Consider the following 20,180-nt stretch of genomic DNA (forward strand, 5'->3'; position numbering starts at 1 on the left):
TCTATGATTCATTTAAACATTTACTGTGCACCTATTACACTCCAGGGCTTCCCTTGTGGCTCAGCTGGTAAAGAATCCGCCTGCAATGCGGGAGACCTGGGTTTGATCCCTGGGTTGGGAAGATTCCCCTGGAGAAGGGAAAAGCTACCCACTCCAGTATTCTGACCTGGAGAATTCCATGGACTGTAGAGTCCATGGGGTTGCAAAGAGTCGGACATGACTGAGCGATTTTCACTCACTCACTCACTCACTATTACAAGCCAAACATTATTCTAAGCATCTGATTTAAGAGATACCATGGTAGCAGTCTAGGATTCTTTTCTTGAGAGTATGTGGAAGGAAAATTTTAGCCATCAACAGAATAATTAAAAATGACTTTCCTCCTTGGTCTTCTTTCTCCTTACTCATAAAACTTGAACTAAAAGTGAACCCCTCAAAGTAATCCACTTTTAACCTCTGAAGGACTAGCTGTCTAGCTACAAAAAGTTGGTCAACACCACTATCTTCTCTGATGTCAATCAAACTTGGAAATTAAACCAAGCAGGATAAAATTAAAGCCCATATTCCTCTTCACTGCAGCATTATTCACTATAGGCAAGACAAAAGCAACCCAAATGCCCACTGACAGCTGACTGGATAAACAAAATGTGGTATATACACATATACAGGAAATACCATTCAGCCTAAACAAAGAAATCCTGCCATATGCTACAACATGGAGGAACCTTGAAAACATTATGCTAAGTAAGTGAAATAAGCCAGGCACGAAAAGACAAGTACTATATGATTCTACTTATATGCGGTACTTGGAGCGGCCAAATTCATAGAAACAAAGCTGAACACTGGTTACCAAAGGCTGGAGAGTGGGGAAAGTGGATAGTTGTTTCACGAGTGTAAAGCTCCAACTCTGCAGGATGAAAAAGTCCTGGAGATCTGTTTCACAACAATGTGAATATACCACGGAACTGTACATTTTAAATGGTCAAGATGGTAAATTTTGTTGTGTTGTTTTTACCACAATTAAAAAAAAAATTCAAAGTCCAACAAAATACAGAAAAGCTAGGTGCTGAATTTGAACTTCTAACAGTCACCTGGTCACTTGTCTGATCCTGAATTTGTTTCTGTACTCAAGCTGGAGCAAACCTGCTGCACTGCCTAGTCCCACCAGAGCTCAGGAAGCACTAGTTTTACACCAGGCTGATCCCAGCACCAAAACCTGAAAGCTTAACCGTGACACTGTCCCCTCAAAACATACAAAATATCCCACTTCTCACTTTATAATTCCATTTTTTCCCTCCCTTCTGTTTTATATCTAAGATACTATTGATAACTACCAACTTTAGACTGCAGAAGAATGATTTTTTCAGTGGAAATCCACCAGTGAACACAGGCCACTCAGAGAAAGCCCAAACCAGGTCAAATGCTAAAAATCCCCCATATGTCCAGAATATAGGTTTTTTTTTTTGACCCCTGAAGTCAGTGGACATTCATCACAATGAGAAGTTATCGTTTATTTTATTCGTTCATTACCTGCTTCTGTCTCTCCCACCAGAATGCATGCTCTGTGAGTGTACTAGTTTTGTCTTTGTGATTCACAATGACTAGCCATAGTAGGTGTCTAAGTATTCATCGAGTACATGAACACTGATCAGGTATGTCAGAGATTAAGGACCAGAAACTCTTAAGAAATTGCAACTTGAGTTCTACATCAGGAAAGAATTCAGTATTCGCTCTGCCAGGATGCTAAAACCTCTGCGGCAGGAATGACATATCTAACATAGTACTCCTTCAGCCATTTGCTGAAATGGCACCAAACAGAACATTCTTCATTATGGATGTAACATCATACTCTCCCTTTTAATGCTTCAGATTCATCACTGTGCCTGACTCAGTAACTATTTAATACATATTTATTTGTTGTCAAATTAATTGCCCAACAGTTTTCACCGGGTCCTAGAAACCTGGCAGGCCCACTAAATCAGGCCACAGAAAAGAACTAAAGCTTCTGGGGGAAAGAAGCCCTGCTTTCCTGCATTCTCTAAAAGATCTGCCTCACACTAAACAGTCTCCAAGTCAAAGCATCCACAGGCCTAAAGAAAGCCATTTAAAAAAAAAAAAATCCATGTAGTTACTTCACCTAAAGTAAATTAAATCTTCATCTTCCTACCCACAGGTCAGAAATGAACTATACCTTTGTAAATGGTGCTTGAGATTAAAAATGCTTTAGCCTAAGTTTTGGTTATTCATCTCAAAGCTCGTTAAAAGTCTCTCACTTTTCCTTACCACTGTTAAATTCCGGATTTCTTCCATGACACGAGGCCAGAAGGACTGCAGGCTCTGCTGGGCATCGCTGCTACTAGCACCACCAAATCCTCCTTCTGTGGACATTCTGACAGCTAAAAAACAAACACACACACGACACATGTTACACATAATAAAGTCAGGCTTTATATCTATTTATATCTTTCCTTGTGGATGTTTTCACTAATTCACTCAGTTTTTCAGTCTGAGAAGATAATACAATTGTGCTGAAGAGGTTTTTCACACCAACTTAAAGTCTTAGCAAATAATGAGGAATGTTTTCCCTTTCCTCCAGCTTATATCACAGAGACTAAGAAGAAGCTGAAATCAGAAAATCTAAAATTCCTAGGGGGAAAAATAAATAAATAAATGAATAAATGAATATACATATACATATATATATATAAACTGCTAGAAACCCAAACTCAAATCCTAACGTGAATCAAGGACTTTTAATGTCTTATTCTGAAGAGAAGGGGAAAAAAAAATGTACTGTGCTGCCCTGGTGCTGTCCATAGTTTTCAGTGCCGTCCTGTCCAGTGTTTTCCAGTTCCACGTGGCTTCTCTGCGCCACAGCCTGCAGCACATACATTAAGAGTCCCAGGTGACTAACACTGTACATAAATGTAAACCAGAGTCTTAAGACTAAGAGCCAAGTTCATTCTGCTGTTTTAGTCACTGTGGTCCCATTTCTTTGGGGCTGACGATTATTATTCTTTCTAATCTCAAACTAATCTGCCTCAAAGGACACAAAATCTGTAAAGCCCAGGCCAGTAACTGAGTGGATGGCACAAAGTCTTTGAAGTCACTTCCAGTTCTTCCCTTACCTGAACCTTGTCATCAGGCACAAAGTCAAACAAAGCCCACCGGCAATTGGAAGCTTTAAAGACGGTTGAAAAACAACGGGGAATTAAATTCAGTAGAGAGAGAAGAGGACCAAAGTTTGGTCAACTGCTTTGTCATGAGGGAAGGAAGATGAATAAGGATCACTGCACCAGCTATATCTATACCATAAATATAGATAATACAGTAATGTTTGAAAAGATTTACAGAGGGAAAGTAAAAAACTGCAGATGGCTTAAATGTTTATCTGGCAAATACTTAAATCTAAGAAACACTTTAATTAAACACAAAGAACAATAAACTTTAGTGATATCCCAAGAATTTCTATTCTGTGAAATTACTCAAAAAGATTTAACATGCCAGTGACAGGATGCTGGCGGAGAGCTATGTAAGTCTTTAAGAACTAATTCTGAAGGGCTGAAAGAAAAGCAGCAAGGCCAGGTGTCACATGACCAAACTGCTACTTCCCAGGGTCCCTGTGGATGCATGCCGGGCAGATCAATCTCTATCAGCAGAGTGGACGAAGGCTGATAAATCTAAGTTTAGACTGTGAGGATGTCTAATTCACTCCTAAATGTTTGCTTGGGATTGTCCTAGAAATCTCTGATTTTTTTTTTTTTTTCCTTTTTCTTCTAAAGGAAATGATGAGAGGAAAGAACAGAAGGAAAACAAGAGTACAATCTTCAAAGCAGATTTCACCCTGGTGTAATGACATTAGTGGGTGATGATGTAATGGGAAAAGGTTTGGAGCCAATTTCTGGTGCTGAAGGCCCACAAGCAGCTCTATACATCAGCAGGAACTCTAAGTCCTAGGAAGCAATATGATCCTGGAGTTTCTGGAGGGAATTAAAGTGAAGAGTGTTGAATCACAGTTGGAAATGACTAGATTAAAATCTTGAGTCCTAAAAATCCAAGAACACTTCAGCTCAGCTCCCATGACATCTTCACTTATCACCATATGCACGTGACCTATACACTATTCTCTTAGATGTACTGAGAGCAAAGAAGTCAAGGTAATCTAGAGAAGTTTAGTTATTTATTTTTATTAATAGATTCTTATGAGGTACTCATGACAATGATGAGAGCGAGAATCTAACCTTTTTAAAAGGTGCAAATAAAATTTTTCCAGAAATGAAATTAATTATCAAAAAACTTTAAAAACGAATCTAACCTTTTACTGTATGGACCCAAGGAGAGGCCTGATCTTACAGAATCTGCCATGTAAGCTGCTATGGTCAAAGAAGGAAGAGGCATAGTTGCCAGTGTGATACTCTGTATAACTTGCTAATGAGAAGCAGGATTCCTCTGAGTGCAAAGGTCTTTAAGATTTACAAAGCTGGTAACCAGTTTTGACTATCCTCTGATCTCCTCCCACAAATGTTATCAAGGTACATAATTCAAGAAGCATTTTTAAAACCATCTGGGCATAGTCTGCTTTTAAATCTTGAATGGCCCCAACTAAGCATGTGCTGGCGCAATCAGTTCCCAAACATCTGTGCAGTCAATAGTTCATGAATGAATCTTTGGCTGGCTCAGAGCCACACACTGTTGGAGTGGGGGTGCGCACAAAACAAAAGGTAAAAACATTTTTCTGGAACTGACATACATATTAAAGGTTATTAAGTTTTTAACTTGAGAGACCCATTCTGAATTAGAAAACCATAAATGGATAATGGCAAAAAAATCCAAATCAATAATAATGTTCTTTACATTTAACTGCCTCATAGAACTTTAAAACGGAGCAGGGGGTGCTTTAAGAACCACTCAGGTTCAGCTCCTCTAAAAGATGCTCACAGCTCTACTTCAACCTCTGCCCAGCTCCCTCAATTCACTGAAACACGAGCTCCTCCCCCTACGGTTCTGAGAACCTGGTGCACTGGCTAGGCATTCTTTTCCATCTTTGGACAGCTCTCACTGCTCTTCTTTACATTAAGCTGAATTTACAAACAAAGGATCATTTCAGCTTTGGATGTAGTTACAACTTTTATGATTTTTCCATCCAGAAACCTCTTTTCATAAATTCCTGACTTCAAAAAAACAAAGGTACTGTACTCTCCTCATCAGGGACAGAAGATCTTTTCATGAGGAAAAAGAGAAAATGGTTTGGAGCATGTTTCCTAGCATCTTTGCACAGAAATAATTTGTAGATAACTCTCAGTATCTCTTGGAAGACCATAAATTGTTACTATAAATTCCTAGAAAAGGTGAGTATTTTTATTCAAAAGGCTTTCCTTAAAGCAGATCCAGTCTTTACATGGGGCTTTAAAAATTAGACCAAATCTCAAGCAACAGATTTTATAAAAATAAGCTAGTATTCTCAATATTTTCTGACCGTGGCACAACTTAAAATTAAAATAATAAAACCTAATCATAAACAAATTTTGCTCACTAAACACCCATGTTGAAAAACATAAAGTAACTTATCACTTATTTTAATATTACATTAATTGCAACTAAATTGATTTTGCTACAGAAGTAGCCTATTTGTAACATCTACAACCCATGGAAAATATGCCAGGTTCATCTTCTAGAATGATGAGAAAGGAATGGATTTAAAAGTAAGAAAGAGATTTATATCCCAGGATGCTTTTTACTCCATGTTAAACTGCTATTGCTATCATGAGATAAAGCTATTTACATACACTAAGACCAAGCCGCATTAACTGACTCTTCTGAAAAATGGACAATAGTATTTCCCAGATTTAATTCATAATTAATATTAGATTTATCATTCATGTTCATTAAACAGTTTATAAATACCCAAATTAGAGTGCCTGATTAATTATTTAATAAAGACTTAAGAATCAGATAAAGTATTGAATGGTTGTTGCTATAAGAAATCTCAACTCTCATTATCTTTTAATTTATCTGGTTTTAAACACAGCTTCCTTTCCAAAACTAAAATGGGAAGAATCAAAGGCCACCAGGAAAAGGCCATTTCTCCAATGCTCAAATCAACTGCCATCTCTCCCCAGGTCTCTAAATCACCACAAGTGATCACTCCTTCCGTGAACCTTCAGAGCTCTTAATCTGTACTTCTTCCTGCCCTCACCGCATTACCTTGTATGATCATTATTTATGTATTTCTTACCACATTTCCCCTTCTGGTTTACAAGCTTCTTGTGGGTAGGACATGAGTATGAGTCATCTCTGGAATCCCTCACAGCACCTAGCACAAAGTCTGATAAATAATTACTTCTGAATGAAGGAGAGTGGTTGCATATGTATTTTCTGAGAAAAAAGAGGCCTCTTGGAAAGCCTGGCTCTGAAATAAGATTTATTGGGACCGCAAATTATTTTTAAGAAGTTCAGAATATATGAGGTTCTCGCTGGGCCTTTAAAATGTTAGTAGGACTACAATCAGAAAGAAATCCATGTGACTTGCTGAAGTGAATTTAAGATAAAATGAAGGAAGAGGACAGACAGACACACATACACATGTCCTGGAAGTTACAAGGCAGACCAGAAGGCTGGAAACATCGGTGTGTACTATTCCACCGCATAAAACTCTTGAAAGTCAGAATCTTCTCAGAAAGGTGTCCAGGACAGATGAGCAAAGTTTGAAAAATTAATGACAAGTAAGTAGGAGGAGAAAGGGGGTGGGGAATACCTCTGTTTGGCCATCCACTGCCAGGAAGATAAGGAGAAAATCATGCAGAAAATGAGATGATTCGATCAGATCACTCAAGGGCACACAATCTAACTGTCATTCAAATATCCAGTTACTCTTTATCATTCTTGAAGAAAGAAGACTTAAGCAGTTTTCAAAACATCTCAAAAGCAGAGTGCTCCTCCTTTGAGATTCTCCTGGAAGTCTTTCAAGCTCTTGGTTTTGACCAGGGACCATTCTTACCAAATCCTCCCTGAGTGACATGCTGGACATGGAACAGGATGCATCAAAATGATCAAGCTCATAAAATACAAAGAAACATAAGGTTTTACTACAATATCCCCTAGTCTCTAAAACCCTGCGCCTTTAGAGCTAAAGCCTATTTCTTGGCATATACCTCACTCTCTCTACAAAAATCCTTTGTAATATGTCTAAACCCACATATAGCTCTCTAAAGTAACTGAAACCAAACAAATGTTGTTGGGAGACAATACCTAAATCCCTATCATCGCAACAACTATTCAAGGAAAAAAGACCACAGGAAACTCCCCTAAAATGAAGACCAATCTTTGATCAATGCTGCTTCTTATTAAAATACTAGAGCTGCCCCATTCCAGGTAGTCACATTTTACTTAAAAATAATGCTCTCACTGTTAAATGCAAGCAAATATGCCTTAGCCCAGTTGTGACTGAAGAACAAATCTAAACACTGGTACCTTCTTTTACCTCAGTGGCCCTCACCATCCAACTTGCAGCCTTTATTTAGGCTGAATGCTGAGAATGTCCCTAATAGTTCCTATGTATCTCCAACTTAACATATATGAAGCATCTCCCTATGTTCAAAGCACATTAACTTCTTCACTTCTTTTCTTGACTTGCATTTTGATCATGGTTTCCTGTCATTAGATACATGATTTTCATTTTGCCCAGTTAGTAGCTCTATAGCACACATTTTATGTTCCGGTACTACTCAGGTATTTATTGAAGTTAGTTCCAAGCTTCTTTATTTGAGTTGGCTAAAACTGTTGAGATACTATATTTCAAACGGGGAATGAGAGACAACGAGAGATAAAGAAAGAATATTAATATGAATGAATGAAGAAGAAAGCTAACTTCTGCTTGCTATTTTAGATATTCTCTCAAACTACAAAGAAAAGTGAAAACTAAATTTGAGAACTGAAATTTCTGCAACAAAACAATTCCAACATCACGCTGGTTCTCATGTTTACATAGATGGGCCTAAAACCATTATCAATCACAATGGCTAAAAAGGATTTCAAGCGTTAAGGAGGCATAGGACAATTTCAAAAGAAAAATAACACTGTTCTGGAAATAAAAAGACCTTCGTTTGTGAACTGGCCTGCTGCCGACTAGCTAGTGTCCTTGGGCCAGTCACTGTACTAAGCCACTGCAGATGCAATGTCCACTGAACACACACACCAAAGGGCAAAGAGGGCGTCTGGTATGGAAGGCCTACACTTCACTGCTTGAGGATGCAGTAAGTGAATGAATACAAGGCAGGGTGACAAGAGAGAAAAGAGGGTTCAATTGTCTTTATTTAAGCTCATCTAAGGTTTCTAACGAAGCAAGAAAGCACTAAGCCTAGTGCCAGAAACTTGACTACTTAAGTTCTAAACATAACTAGATACCAGATGGTCATGCTTACTGACAGGTTACTATACAGTACCCCACTGCTATAATAATGAATAATGTAGTCTTACTGGAGACCCCTTTCCCTAATCCTGAACAACACTAAGTTCAGTGTTTGAGGAGGTGTCTGTCTTGAACTCCAAATGGCTAAGTAAGTCTGAAGCCCCTTTTCTAACTGCCTACAGAAGAAACTGTGCTTTCCAAAAGACTATAGGTTGGAACTGGCTGTACACTACTCTTCCTGAAGATCTGTTCACAAAGACACATTTTCAAACTGGCAGCAGAGACACTTCCTTCAGAAACAAAAACATGTTTCTGTTTGCTGTCTACTACAACATAACCTTTCAAACAAGGACTAGATCATAATACAGTGTGTCTGGAAAAAAAGGAAGGTAGAGCAACTTATGGTATGAAACTCAACAGGAAGGCATGACCAGAACATTAAAAAAAAAAAAAAACCTGTTTCTGTGGAATAGAAACGATATGTAAACATATTACTTCACACACTTGTTTCCTCATTCCTTCAATGATGTCCAACTTACATGATATATGTTATATACACAGGCCTATATGACAGCAACAAAACACTATCAGTATTTTGTATTATGGAGAAAAAAGACTAACAGGTGTTTTAGTGAAGTATTCTAAAGGCAAGGGCCCACAAACTACAGCCCCCAAGCCAAATCTGGCCTGCAGCCTGTTTCTATAAATTCACTTTTACTGGAAGACTGCAGCCTCATTCATTTACGTTGTCTATGGTTGTTTTCACGCGGTAACAGTAGAGTTCAAGTGTTACAAAAGAAAGTGTATGACCAACAAGCTAAAAATATCATCTAGCCCTTTACCAAAAAAGGGGATTTGTTAACATAACAATGGGGAAACTGAGTGCCAGAGATTGGAAAGCTTGCAGTAGATTACACAACTGTTATATGGCTTCCTCACCCATTCAATCTCCAGCCCACTCCATGCCACAAAAATACCTGTTAATCTCTCTTGACACTCCAACCTAATGAAAGTAAATAAATTTCTGAAGGAAGAATGACAAGTAACTGTTTTTTTCAGACTCTGAGCCTCAAAGAAAATTCTAACACAAGCTGGAGAAAGAATAGTGCTATGTGTGCTCAGTCGTGTCCAACTCTTTGCAACCCCATGGACTGTAGTCTGCCAGGCTCCTCTGTCCATGAGGATACTCCAGGCAAGAATACTGGAGTGGGTTGCCATGTCCTCCCCCAGGGGATCTTCCCAACCGAGGGATGAAACCCAGGTCTCCAGCATTGCAGGTGGGCTCTTTACCTTCTGAGTCACCAGGGAAGTCCACAGTGCCTGTTGTCTAAGCTAAATCATGTTCAAAACAAAGAGTCATTCTGCTTCCTGGATCCCTTCTGAGACTCAGAAACTCTAAGAACAACCTTCACCCAGTCTCTAGCAGGATCCCGAGTTGACGTATGCCCAGAAGTGAAAAGTGTGATTCTGAAGAATGTTTCAAAGATACCAACTTAAGAGCTTTAGAGTTTTACATAATACTTGTTTCATACATTATCCTCAGTTGATCTCTACTCAGCTCAGGGACAAAGATATCAGTATTATTTCAATTTTACAGATAAGAAAGCCAAGGGTTGGGTATCTTTGTGCTCGAGGTCACATGCAGTAAATGGAGAAGCTGGAAATACAAAAGCTCTAAAACTCTGTTCTTGATTTGGTACAGCTTGTTCATTCTCACTTCCTGTTGCTTTAAGGTGCGTGTATATGCAAACTATTCAGAGATATGAGCAATCTCAGCTGTGATCACTGACTCAAATCCTTAACCCAAAAGATCATTTTAATCCACTTGTTCCCAAAATCTCTGTGGCAAACATGGAAGAGAAGATGCTCATGGCACTGCTATCTCCTATCATACAAACATCCTTAATTCTCTGCGTCTCCTTCCTTGCTCCCTCTCTTTTCTATTTTATCATTCCCTCTTGCTTGTCTCTAGGACAGTCAGTAGCACCTATGAATACTCAGCTGCAAACAGTGGGGGGCAGTAAAGTACAGGGTAAGTACATAAAGAAAATCTATTGGATTTTCTATTGAAAATCCATTAAAATCAATTTTCTATTTGAAAATCTTTTGGAGGTTCTTGTTCTCTGGCTACTAACTTGTCACTTAACTTCTTGAGGCCTCTGGTCACCTCACAAGGCAGCTGCAGCACACAAATGGGAAACACATGTAAAAAGGCCTTGAAAAATACCAAGCATCATATAAATGTCATATGGCATATCAAAATCACTGCTCAGAGCTAAATAAGTCATCTATCCTGGTCTGACCAGTCTCAAACACAGTACCACACCAAAAGACCAATCTCGCTTACATACAGTAACAAGTAACCCAATTTGCTTCTTTCTCTAATTTAGACTACTTAAGAGTTTCCGGAGTGCAAAGTCAGATGCATAGAAACAAATGCACTGAGAAATCTTCTTCCACTTCTTTTATAAACGTAAAATAACTTAAAGCCCTTTAAAGTTTTAAATTCAGAATGAATATACTAGTTCCAAATAAAGAAATCAAGATAGATATGATTAGGTACGCTCTTAACTTAAATCCTTGGGAATGTCAATGATCAGTAGCTATGCAGGCTCTCTCTCTAGACAAATCCAAAAAAACTAAAATTCTTAGAACATGTCTCCTTGGACACCTCCGACTTCTGTAAGCAGGGAGTATGTGGCTGTTCTGTCTTGTAGAAGGAATCTTGTTTTTTATGTTAGAAGGTGGAGGAGACCTGGAATCTAGGCAGCTTCCCATCCCATCTGGCCCCACCAACCAAGAGAAAGATTCTGTTTCAAGCTCTGAAAAGAGCCCTGGCTGCTTCTACCTCCAAGATCTTGGAGTAAAGGGAACATGTTGTGAAAGTATTAATTTTTGAAACTATCTAATGGATTGAAACCAACTTTTTAAAGTTTTTTTGGGGACTAGCACTGCTAAGGAGCTTGCTTTCACACTATGTACAACTGTAAGAAATTAAACATACACAGTCACTGATCAGTGATCACTAAATTTTTTTCTCCTCAAGAAACCATTCCTGGCACCCAATAAAATCTATTTCTATAATTAGTGTATTCACTTTCTTCAGACACATTATTATTATTAGGCACATTATTTTTTAAGCCTAAAATTTTCATGCTCCTATTTTCTCTCCAGTTCTTATGTAATTATCTTTTTGTTTCTGGCACATCCTCAAGGAAAACATGGCTTGCACATAGTGGGGACTCCACACACATCTACTAATGAACAAACACAAGCTCCTCAAGAACTATTTTAAGACGCCAGGTACCTTTGACTTCACTCTGGGTTCTTTTCTTTGAAATGTGCATATGGGGAAATCCCTTCTCAAGTACCAAAGCTCAGCTGTGCAGTAACTGTTGTGTAGTAATACAATGGAAAAGTAAAAAAAAGGTGGGGATGGGAAGAAACCTGTTCTACTTTAGAAAATGTTAACACAAATGTTCATAATTATCTAATCACAGACTCCAGTGAAAAACAGAAGATTGTGCTGGTGAATTAATCCATCTAAAAACTGGAGAATTCTCGATTAAAAACTTGGAGGGCATTAAAAGAGTGTCAGTAAGAGCTTGGCTTTATTGATTTAGCTGCATGATTCTGCTGATTCACAGACACTAAATTCTGCCCTCTGCTTAGTGTCTTTAGCACTGATTTGAAAGTTAAAAGCAAGCAAGCAAGAAAGAGCATGAGAATAAACAAATCCTCCAGGTCAACCAAACGCTGACTCTGCCACCTCTGCGTATACAGCCGTCAGGAACAGAGAATGTAAAGACCACTTCAAAGGATGCAAAGCAATGGGGATGGTCATGCTAATCGGTTGCACTTGTACATGCTTTACACTTTGTAAAGTAGCTTTCCTCCTTTGCATTATCTAATTTATTCTTCACTACAAACACAAATACTAATATTCCTATCTGACAGATAAAGAATCCAGAAGACTGAGGGACATGTCTTAGGTTACAGGGCAAGTATATGCCAGAGCCAGAACCACGACCCATATGCCCTTATTCTCAGCTCTGTGCTCTTTCGTGGCATGCTCTCCTCCCTCTTTAGAACTGGTAACTCAGCAAAGGACCAAACAATTGAGAACCTATGGATCCTCTCAGCCTGGAACATAAACCCATCAAGCCCTTTATCTTTTAGTTTTCCTGATCATCCTCCTGGAGAATATACCCTAAAAAGCCAAGATGTCAGATTTTTATATATTTCAGAGTAGAAAGTTTAAGGTTTTCAAGCTTGTTAAAGCTGCAGTTGCCCATAAGGAGGAGGACTTCGGAATATCTGGTCACCAACCAAGAGTAGACATAAAAAGGTCCAGTAGATCAAGTTCAGTCTCTGGGGGACTGATGATGAGAAGTCACTATCTTTTCACTATAGTTGAGAGGAATAGCCTTAGCCTGCTGCTGCTGCTGCTAAGTCGCTTCAGTCGTATCCGACTCTGTGCGACCTCATAGACGGCAGCCCACCAGGCTCCCCCATCCCTGGGATTCTCCGGGCAAGAACACTGGAGTGGGTTGCCATTTCCTTCTCCAATGCATGAAAGTGAAAAGTGAAAGTGAAGTTGCTCAGTCGTGTCTGACTCTTAGCGACCCCATGAACTGCAGCCTACCAGGCTCCTCCATCCATGGGATTTTCCAGGCAAGGGTACTGGAGTGGGGTGCCATTGCCTTCTAGCCCCCACTTACTGGAGCCGCTTCCACTGCTGCACACTTTTAGGAGGAATCACCTGCCATAGCTAAACGGGGAACGTAGTGGCAATGTTAGTTTAATTATGTGGCCATTCCTCTTAGAATCAAAAATCCCTGTTCTAACTACCTAACAGGGATAAAATGAAGATTATAAATCACAGCTAGGAAATACAAGCAGCTGATTATTTAAGAACACAATGACTCATCTAAAAACACTAATCTGTGTGGTTCAAGGTAAGAACTCAAATATAAGAGGTACCCAATACATACCACAGATGTACATTTGCACATCTAAGGAATACCAGAGAACAACTAACACAATTCTAACCTTGTATCTATTTGGAAATCCTTCAACTATTTCTCTGATCTTAGTAAATTTAGATAATTCCCCAACATAATGGCAGTATTCATACTAGTATGCTATCTATTTGTACTATGTTTCATTCTGAAAAGAAAGAGTTGTGTTCACCTATCTTGTTTGACAAAAACTTTAAAAATCACTCCATGAACTGTAAAGGACTATGTTTCACACAAACATATTACATTACTTAACTACCTTCAAGGGTAGCGTTATGAGCATCTGACCTGTTAATTACCAGAAGAGAAATAATCATGGAGTTCAGGATATAAACAACAGAGTAAGGTGGCTGGAAACGTACCACTATTCCTCTAATGAAAAGGTTCTTATTGCCTCTGTTAGACTCAGGATAGTTACAACATACCTAGCCTAGAAATCTGCTAAATCCTACAGATGAGGCCATCCTATTCCTGGTAATGTACTGTGTGTGCTGCTCTTCAGTGTTATCCTGACCATGTGGATATAAATTACTCGCTAAGTAAATGTTGCCAAATTCCTACTGTGTATTTATGGTTGGCTTCATGCAGAACACTACCATTGGAGGCTTTACAAAGCTAACAGTGATAAGATTAGGTGGATGCAACTAGGGAAAAAAGTCTTTGCACTGGATGGGGATGTGTGTGTATACTTAAGAAGTTAAACAAGAAAGCCTGAGGTTATGCATCCACACACATATACATAAACATATATACAACTAATCTCAAAAAGCTACTGCATAACTTTTCAAGGAAATACTTGTACTTTTTCAGAAAAAGTGAAGGCCAGATCATAGGGCAGCATTTCTAATCTTCTTCATATCAAGGCACACACTGAAAATGTTAGTATTACCTTTCTGAATATTTAACCTATGGGCTAATACTTATGGCCTTGCTCACTTGAACCTGTGACAAGATCGTGTATCATGCATGGCACTCCACCATGCTCATTTCTAGATGTCTCAACTTCAGGGTCCAACCTTTCCTGTGTTTCCATCATGGACATGAAGCTTTATTCTTCTGGTCCTCTGTCCATCCTCTCCCTTGATTTCCCATCCATTCCCCAGGTTCAGTTATGATCTTGATGAGCTTAAATTCCAAACATACTTTACCAATTCTGGTATTTCTCCAAAGCTCCAGTCCTGCTTGCTGAACATCTCCAACTGGAAAGCCACCCAGAACTCTTAACTCCTTTTGTCTAAAGTTAAATCTATCTTCTTCTTTCCCCAAACCTGCTCCTTCTAACTTTTCTATTTCCATCCTCCAGTCTCCCAGGCTTGAAATCTGAGTCATCCTAGATTCTGTTCAATTCTAATTAACTGGTAAACTCTGTAATAACAGTGTCCATCTCCTGACCTTTCTTCATATTGCCACTATCTCTACTCAGGTTCTCATCTCTTCCATGGAATAATAAAAATGATGGATAACAGCTAATGCTACTCATTTAGGACTGTGTGCCAAGTATGGTTCTAAGCCTTTTACACTGCTCTTTTACCCTCACAATAATCCTATAGGTTGTGAACCTAGTATGTGAACTCACTGCATAATGTTTACTATTTCTAGGATCCTCTGTCATTTTTACAATTATATTTCATGAATATTATAAAAGCATAGCTCTGATAATGTTATATCAACCTATCACCCAACATTTCCAATGGTTTACCATTATTAAGGAGAGACAGTTCAAATTTCTTAGCTTCGCAGTCAAGGCCCTCCAATATCTGACCTCAACTCACTTCTGAGACTTCTTTCTTTTGCTACTCCCTCGGGGCTTCCCAGGTGGCATGAGTGGTAAGGAACCCGCCTGCCAATGCAGGAGACATAAGAGACACGAGTTCAATCCCTGGGTCGGGAAGATCCCCTGGGGTAGGGCACGGCAGCCCACTCCAGGAGCTTGGCAGGCTAAAGTCCATAGGGTCGCAAAAGAGTCGGACACGACTGAAGCCACTTGGGACCGACGGACCTATCCCTAACTCATCTCCTTATGCGCTATGCAGACAAGACCATTTACTGCTCTCAACCCACACTATACCTTTTGAATCATGACCCTGCTCCTCCTGTTCCCCACGCCTGAAGTGCTCACGCCCATACCTCCAAGTCCAACAAAATGCCTTCCCTCATTCCTAAGCCAGAGGGTCTCCCCTCCTCTGAATTCTGTGCCTTTTGCTTGTACTTTCCATATCAGTTTCATACACTTGATATATATACATCACCTGTCTCCCCTACCTGACTGTTAGATCCTGTAGTGTTACAAAAACTAAAGTATACACCAATTTTATCTGTATACATTTTCTGAAATCGCCACATAAATGAGACATGCATGCAGGTGAATTAGTGAAAGAAGTATAAAGCATTCAACTTTAGTATTTTCTCACAGCGGCTTTCCCGATGGCTCAAGTGGTAAAGAATCCACCTGCAATGTGGGAGACACAGGAGATGCAGATTTGATCCCTGGGTTGGGAAGATCCCCTGGGGAAGGGAATGGCAACCCACATCAGTATTCTTGCCCAGCGAATTCCCTGGACAGAGGGGCCTGGCGAGCTATGGTCTATAGGGTCACAAAGAGCCGGACATGACTGAACTGCTAACACAAACACACACAAGAACTATATAGCATAGGTAGATAAAGGAAAAACTCACTGTGTCTGGATATTTCCAGTTAAGCAGCTTTTCTCTTTAGTTTTCTGTATAACTGAAACTATGGAGACAGACCAAAATGACAGAACTTCCAAGAAAAAGGATAACCAACTGAATCAGCACTGCTGTTTGCCGTGGTTATTTTTATATATCCTTTCTTCCTCTGAACTAAGGAACACAAGGTCACAAGCTATGTCATGCCACTTTAAAGTTAAACATTTACAAGATTTTTTTTTCCTTTAGTTCTGCCTTACACTAGAATTTATCTTCATTTCTTATCCTTCAATTGCCCTTTTCCACTGCAGAGTATAGAGTTGTAACTTAGTTTACAGTAAATACTCTTACAGAAAAACTTTGGCCAACTACTGAACAGTGGAGTCTGGCTTTTAGATGCCGAGGGGAGAGACAGGAAGATATGGGTGATAATGCAAATAGAATCTAAGTTCTAAAGAGCCAAGCCCAACAGAGGTAGCAGAAAGAACCGATTAAAAAGAAAACTAAGCAGACATGAAGTAGGTATCATCCAGCTGTGTCTACTATAATTTTCAGTCACAGTATACCTCAAGACTTAAATATAACATGAGTTACATTATTCAAGCTCTTGTTCTTCCAACAAACTATATCTTTTGTTCAAATATATGAAGGTAGTTAAATCCAGCCACAAAAAGGAAAAATTAAAAATTTTCAAGTACATTATGGTCTACCGGAGAATATATAAAATAAAAACAAAAATCAAACCTACAACTACCCAAACACACATATGCAGGTATACAATACTAATTTTGCTGTCAGTAATGATTAAAGTTGGCATTGTTAAAATGTTCCTTTGGAAGTATATACACAATGATTTCTATTCAGTCTTGGCAAATGCTTAAAAATATCCTAGGATCTTTGTTTATTACATACTGGCTGGCTTTAAGGAACCACTTGAAGAACCAGGCCCAAACTTGTTTGGGAATTAGCATGTTCTTGAGGTGTGTTAACAATAACAACAAAACTAACTGGCATGCAGGCATTGTATTTGTGTACCTTTACTTCCTTGCAATGAAAAGAATGCATAGAAGAGACCCTGCTCTCTCGGACAGTTCAACCAGGTGGGTACCATTAGCTTCCCAGCTGACTCTCAGCTTTCTGAATAAGAAACTAACTGAGGCCAGAGATCTTCAGATCCCAAAACGACAGTAAGTCTGCTGCCACAGCAGACTTTCTTAACCGACAGACTCCACATGAAGACTTCTGAACGTCTTCCATGGTCCATTTTCTCTCTGTTCCTTCTGTATTCAAACAGCAACCCTGTACAGATGTACCCAAAAGGAAGACAAATATGAAACATAGAGGAATAAAAGAAACATTGAATGAACTGAGCTGGAGTTCAATCTCTGACCACTTACTAAAAAGCTGAAAGACTGAGACAACTAACCTCCCTGGACCTCAACTTTCCCACTTCACAAGAAGGGAATCAGGCTAGATCCCTAAATAATTTTCACTGGGCTAACTTAAGAGTATACACACTCTGTATGCATATTTCATTGGGAATAGGGACAGGCAAAAATAACGTCTGTCATGAAGAAGACCATGTATAAGTGATTAGCCTCTAAAAGTGCCTTTTGGGTTACTGAAGCCTCCACGAAAGTACACTGCTTCCTTAAAAGGAGATCCCGGTCTTCTTTTAGGAACAAAAAGTTCCCAGTGACCATGATTGCTATCTTCAAACATACACATCCCTGAAACTAGAATTTTATTTGTAGGGTCAATGCCAATTTTGCCAAACCTTATTTCATAAAAATGACTCTTTCGGTGCACAGAAAGGAGGTAGACATCAATGCTGACTGACCATGCCTGAGAGGAAGTGACTTAACAGGACAGGAAATCAAATAGATTATAAACCATCCACCACCACCCCGCCCCCCCCGGGGGGGGGGGGGGCCCTAAAAATAGATGACACCAGGCATGTAAAATGGGTGAGAAAGAAAACCCCATGAGTTCCCACCATTTACCCTGGAATTGTATCTTACAATAGGTATTAACTGTGAGAAATTTATTCCCGCATTTATATTTTGATGAGACCAAGTATATTTTTTTAAGTCTTCATCCGAACATTCACTAGCTTACAAGTTTGAAAACTGACATAAAAGAGATCATATGACCACTAAGCAAACGAAAAGTGGCTCCCGTTTACTTTATAAATATTTGGTGCACAAACTAAAAGTGTAACCCCTTCCTGTTAAACATCTGCAACTATTACAACTTACCTGAATTATACTGCAAATCTTAGTATACGATCAGAACAGGTTCACAGTGTTTATTCTGAGAGGTCCCTAAATCTAACAAGGGTTTTAAAAAATCAGCATTCTCATTTCATCTTGCTCTAAGATATCCTTGATTTTTGACAAAAGAGTTAAAATTCTTCCATAGGAATCTTGGTAAAGGAATGTTTGATGGTCTCAATGTCTGTATTACATGGGGTCCTATAAGCATAAACAGGAATACGCAGGTGAAGGCATGTGAAGCCAGTTTACAAAGAGATGTGTCAGGTTTAAACAAACTGTTTTGTAAACATATTAAAATAATAGCATTTTCTTTGATGCCACATCTATCTCCATAAGCATTTAACCCATAGTTTGGATTAGTAACAACTAACATTTATGCAGCACTTCACAGTTTACAAAGCACTCTGACATACATGATCTTATTTGAGACTCACCACTAAATAGGAAGGCGCTATTTTTAGGTTCCATTTTTACATGTGAGGAAGCTGACACTAAATGGCTGACTTGCCCAAGCTCACAAAGCTGGTGATAGCAGAACACACCATCTCCTGCTTGTGCTAATGCACTATGCTGCCTCAAATACTGTAATCAGAGTTAATAAATATCCAAACCTCAGACCCCATTTAAGCCTCTCCTCTACACATGCACCCACCTCTCAACCTAAGTTATAGTTAGCTCTAGGTCTCTGTGCCTTATGGAAGTAGAGTTTTCTTCATTTCTCTAGGAAACATTTATCTGGCTAAAGTGTTAAATGAGATCATAGTAACACCATTCAACATATACTGGAAAATATCTTAGTCACCAGGGGCCCTGCATAGGCATGTCTATGTGCACTTTCTCAGGCAGTAGGTCAGATTCTCAGGGACCATGACCCTAAAAAGGTTAAGGACCCAGGCTAGAGGTAGTATCTTTCCAAGAAGCTAAATCCACAAAGTTCTTAAGTTAAAAAAGGGTTTTACCTAGGCCTCACACTGTGAGCCACTTACCTTCTGCCTCCCCAGCTCCAGGCCTTCTCCCAGGACCAGTAGGGTCATTCAGTATCTACAACTGTTTTTTAAATCCCATATTAAAAACTGGAGTAACTGGTAACATATAAATCAATGACTTGTAAAAAAACAAATGTAAACTAAAATAACAATCTGTTAAAACATAATCTTTAACACGTACTCCTTTCTCTTAGGACTTAACTTCTCAGAATGACCGTTTGCCTTTTTTTTTTTTCCGTAAAGAAGGACTGTTTTCTTACCATAAGCATTCCAATTTCCCAAAAGAAGTTTCACAAACATAACTACTTTGAACTCCTGAAATACCATTCTTCACTAAGAATCCTCTAGATTACATAGAAGACAAGGTAGCATGCAAGGAATTCTGAATGTTAGGCAGTCCACTCAACCATCATACCAGAAGGATTTAAAATTTTTTTGCTGGGGGGAGGGAACGAAGAAGAGTGCGAGAGAAAAATGAACACAGCCTCACTGCTGTATTGCTTGAAAAACTCCTAATCGGAATCTATAACATAACCCTACTAACCACTGGACTTGAACATCAGAAGTACAGCTTCTTTTCATCTTAAATAGAAGCTTTTCGGTCCAAAATCTGCATAAACAAACTTTGTCCTTCAATCTTTCAACTCCTCGGCAGTTTTTCAAGGTCACTTTTCCGAGCAACGACAGAGGCCTGTATCTAGCAACTTTGACTGCTATACCACTCCAATTCCAAGAGCCCAAAACCTAAACCCCCATCAATTCTCTCAGGTAAATCCTTTATTCAAGGGGAAGGCAAACTAGCAGCCTCCAAACTTCTCTAATA

At 39.1% G+C, this 20,180-nt stretch overlaps 1 protein-coding gene across 5 annotated transcripts in view; it reads right to left on the reverse strand.

Annotated features, from left to right (window-relative positions):
• NFYC (nuclear transcription factor Y subunit gamma) overlaps positions 1 to 20,180 on the reverse strand; it is a 62,807-nt gene that overhangs the window by 26,270 nt on the left and 16,357 nt on the right. For 4 of the 5 annotated variants that reach the window (XM_043461737.1, XM_043461734.1, XM_043461733.1 and 1 more), the window contains exon 2: positions 2,284 to 2,396. In XM_043461737.1, the coding sequence (XP_043317672.1) occupies positions 2,284 to 2,388 (105 nt within the window). In that variant the 5' untranslated portion in view covers positions 2,389 to 2,396. Of the gene's footprint in view, positions 1 to 2,283; positions 2,397 to 19,357; positions 19,419 to 20,180 lie in introns of all 5 variants that reach the window. The other variant, XM_043461735.1, reaches the window with a different exon arrangement.

This window comes from Cervus canadensis, chromosome 2 (assembly GCF_019320065.1).
Source record: "Cervus canadensis isolate Bull #8, Minnesota chromosome 2, ASM1932006v1, whole genome shotgun sequence".
NCBI classification, from domain to species: domain Eukaryota; kingdom Metazoa; phylum Chordata; class Mammalia; order Artiodactyla; family Cervidae; genus Cervus; species Cervus canadensis.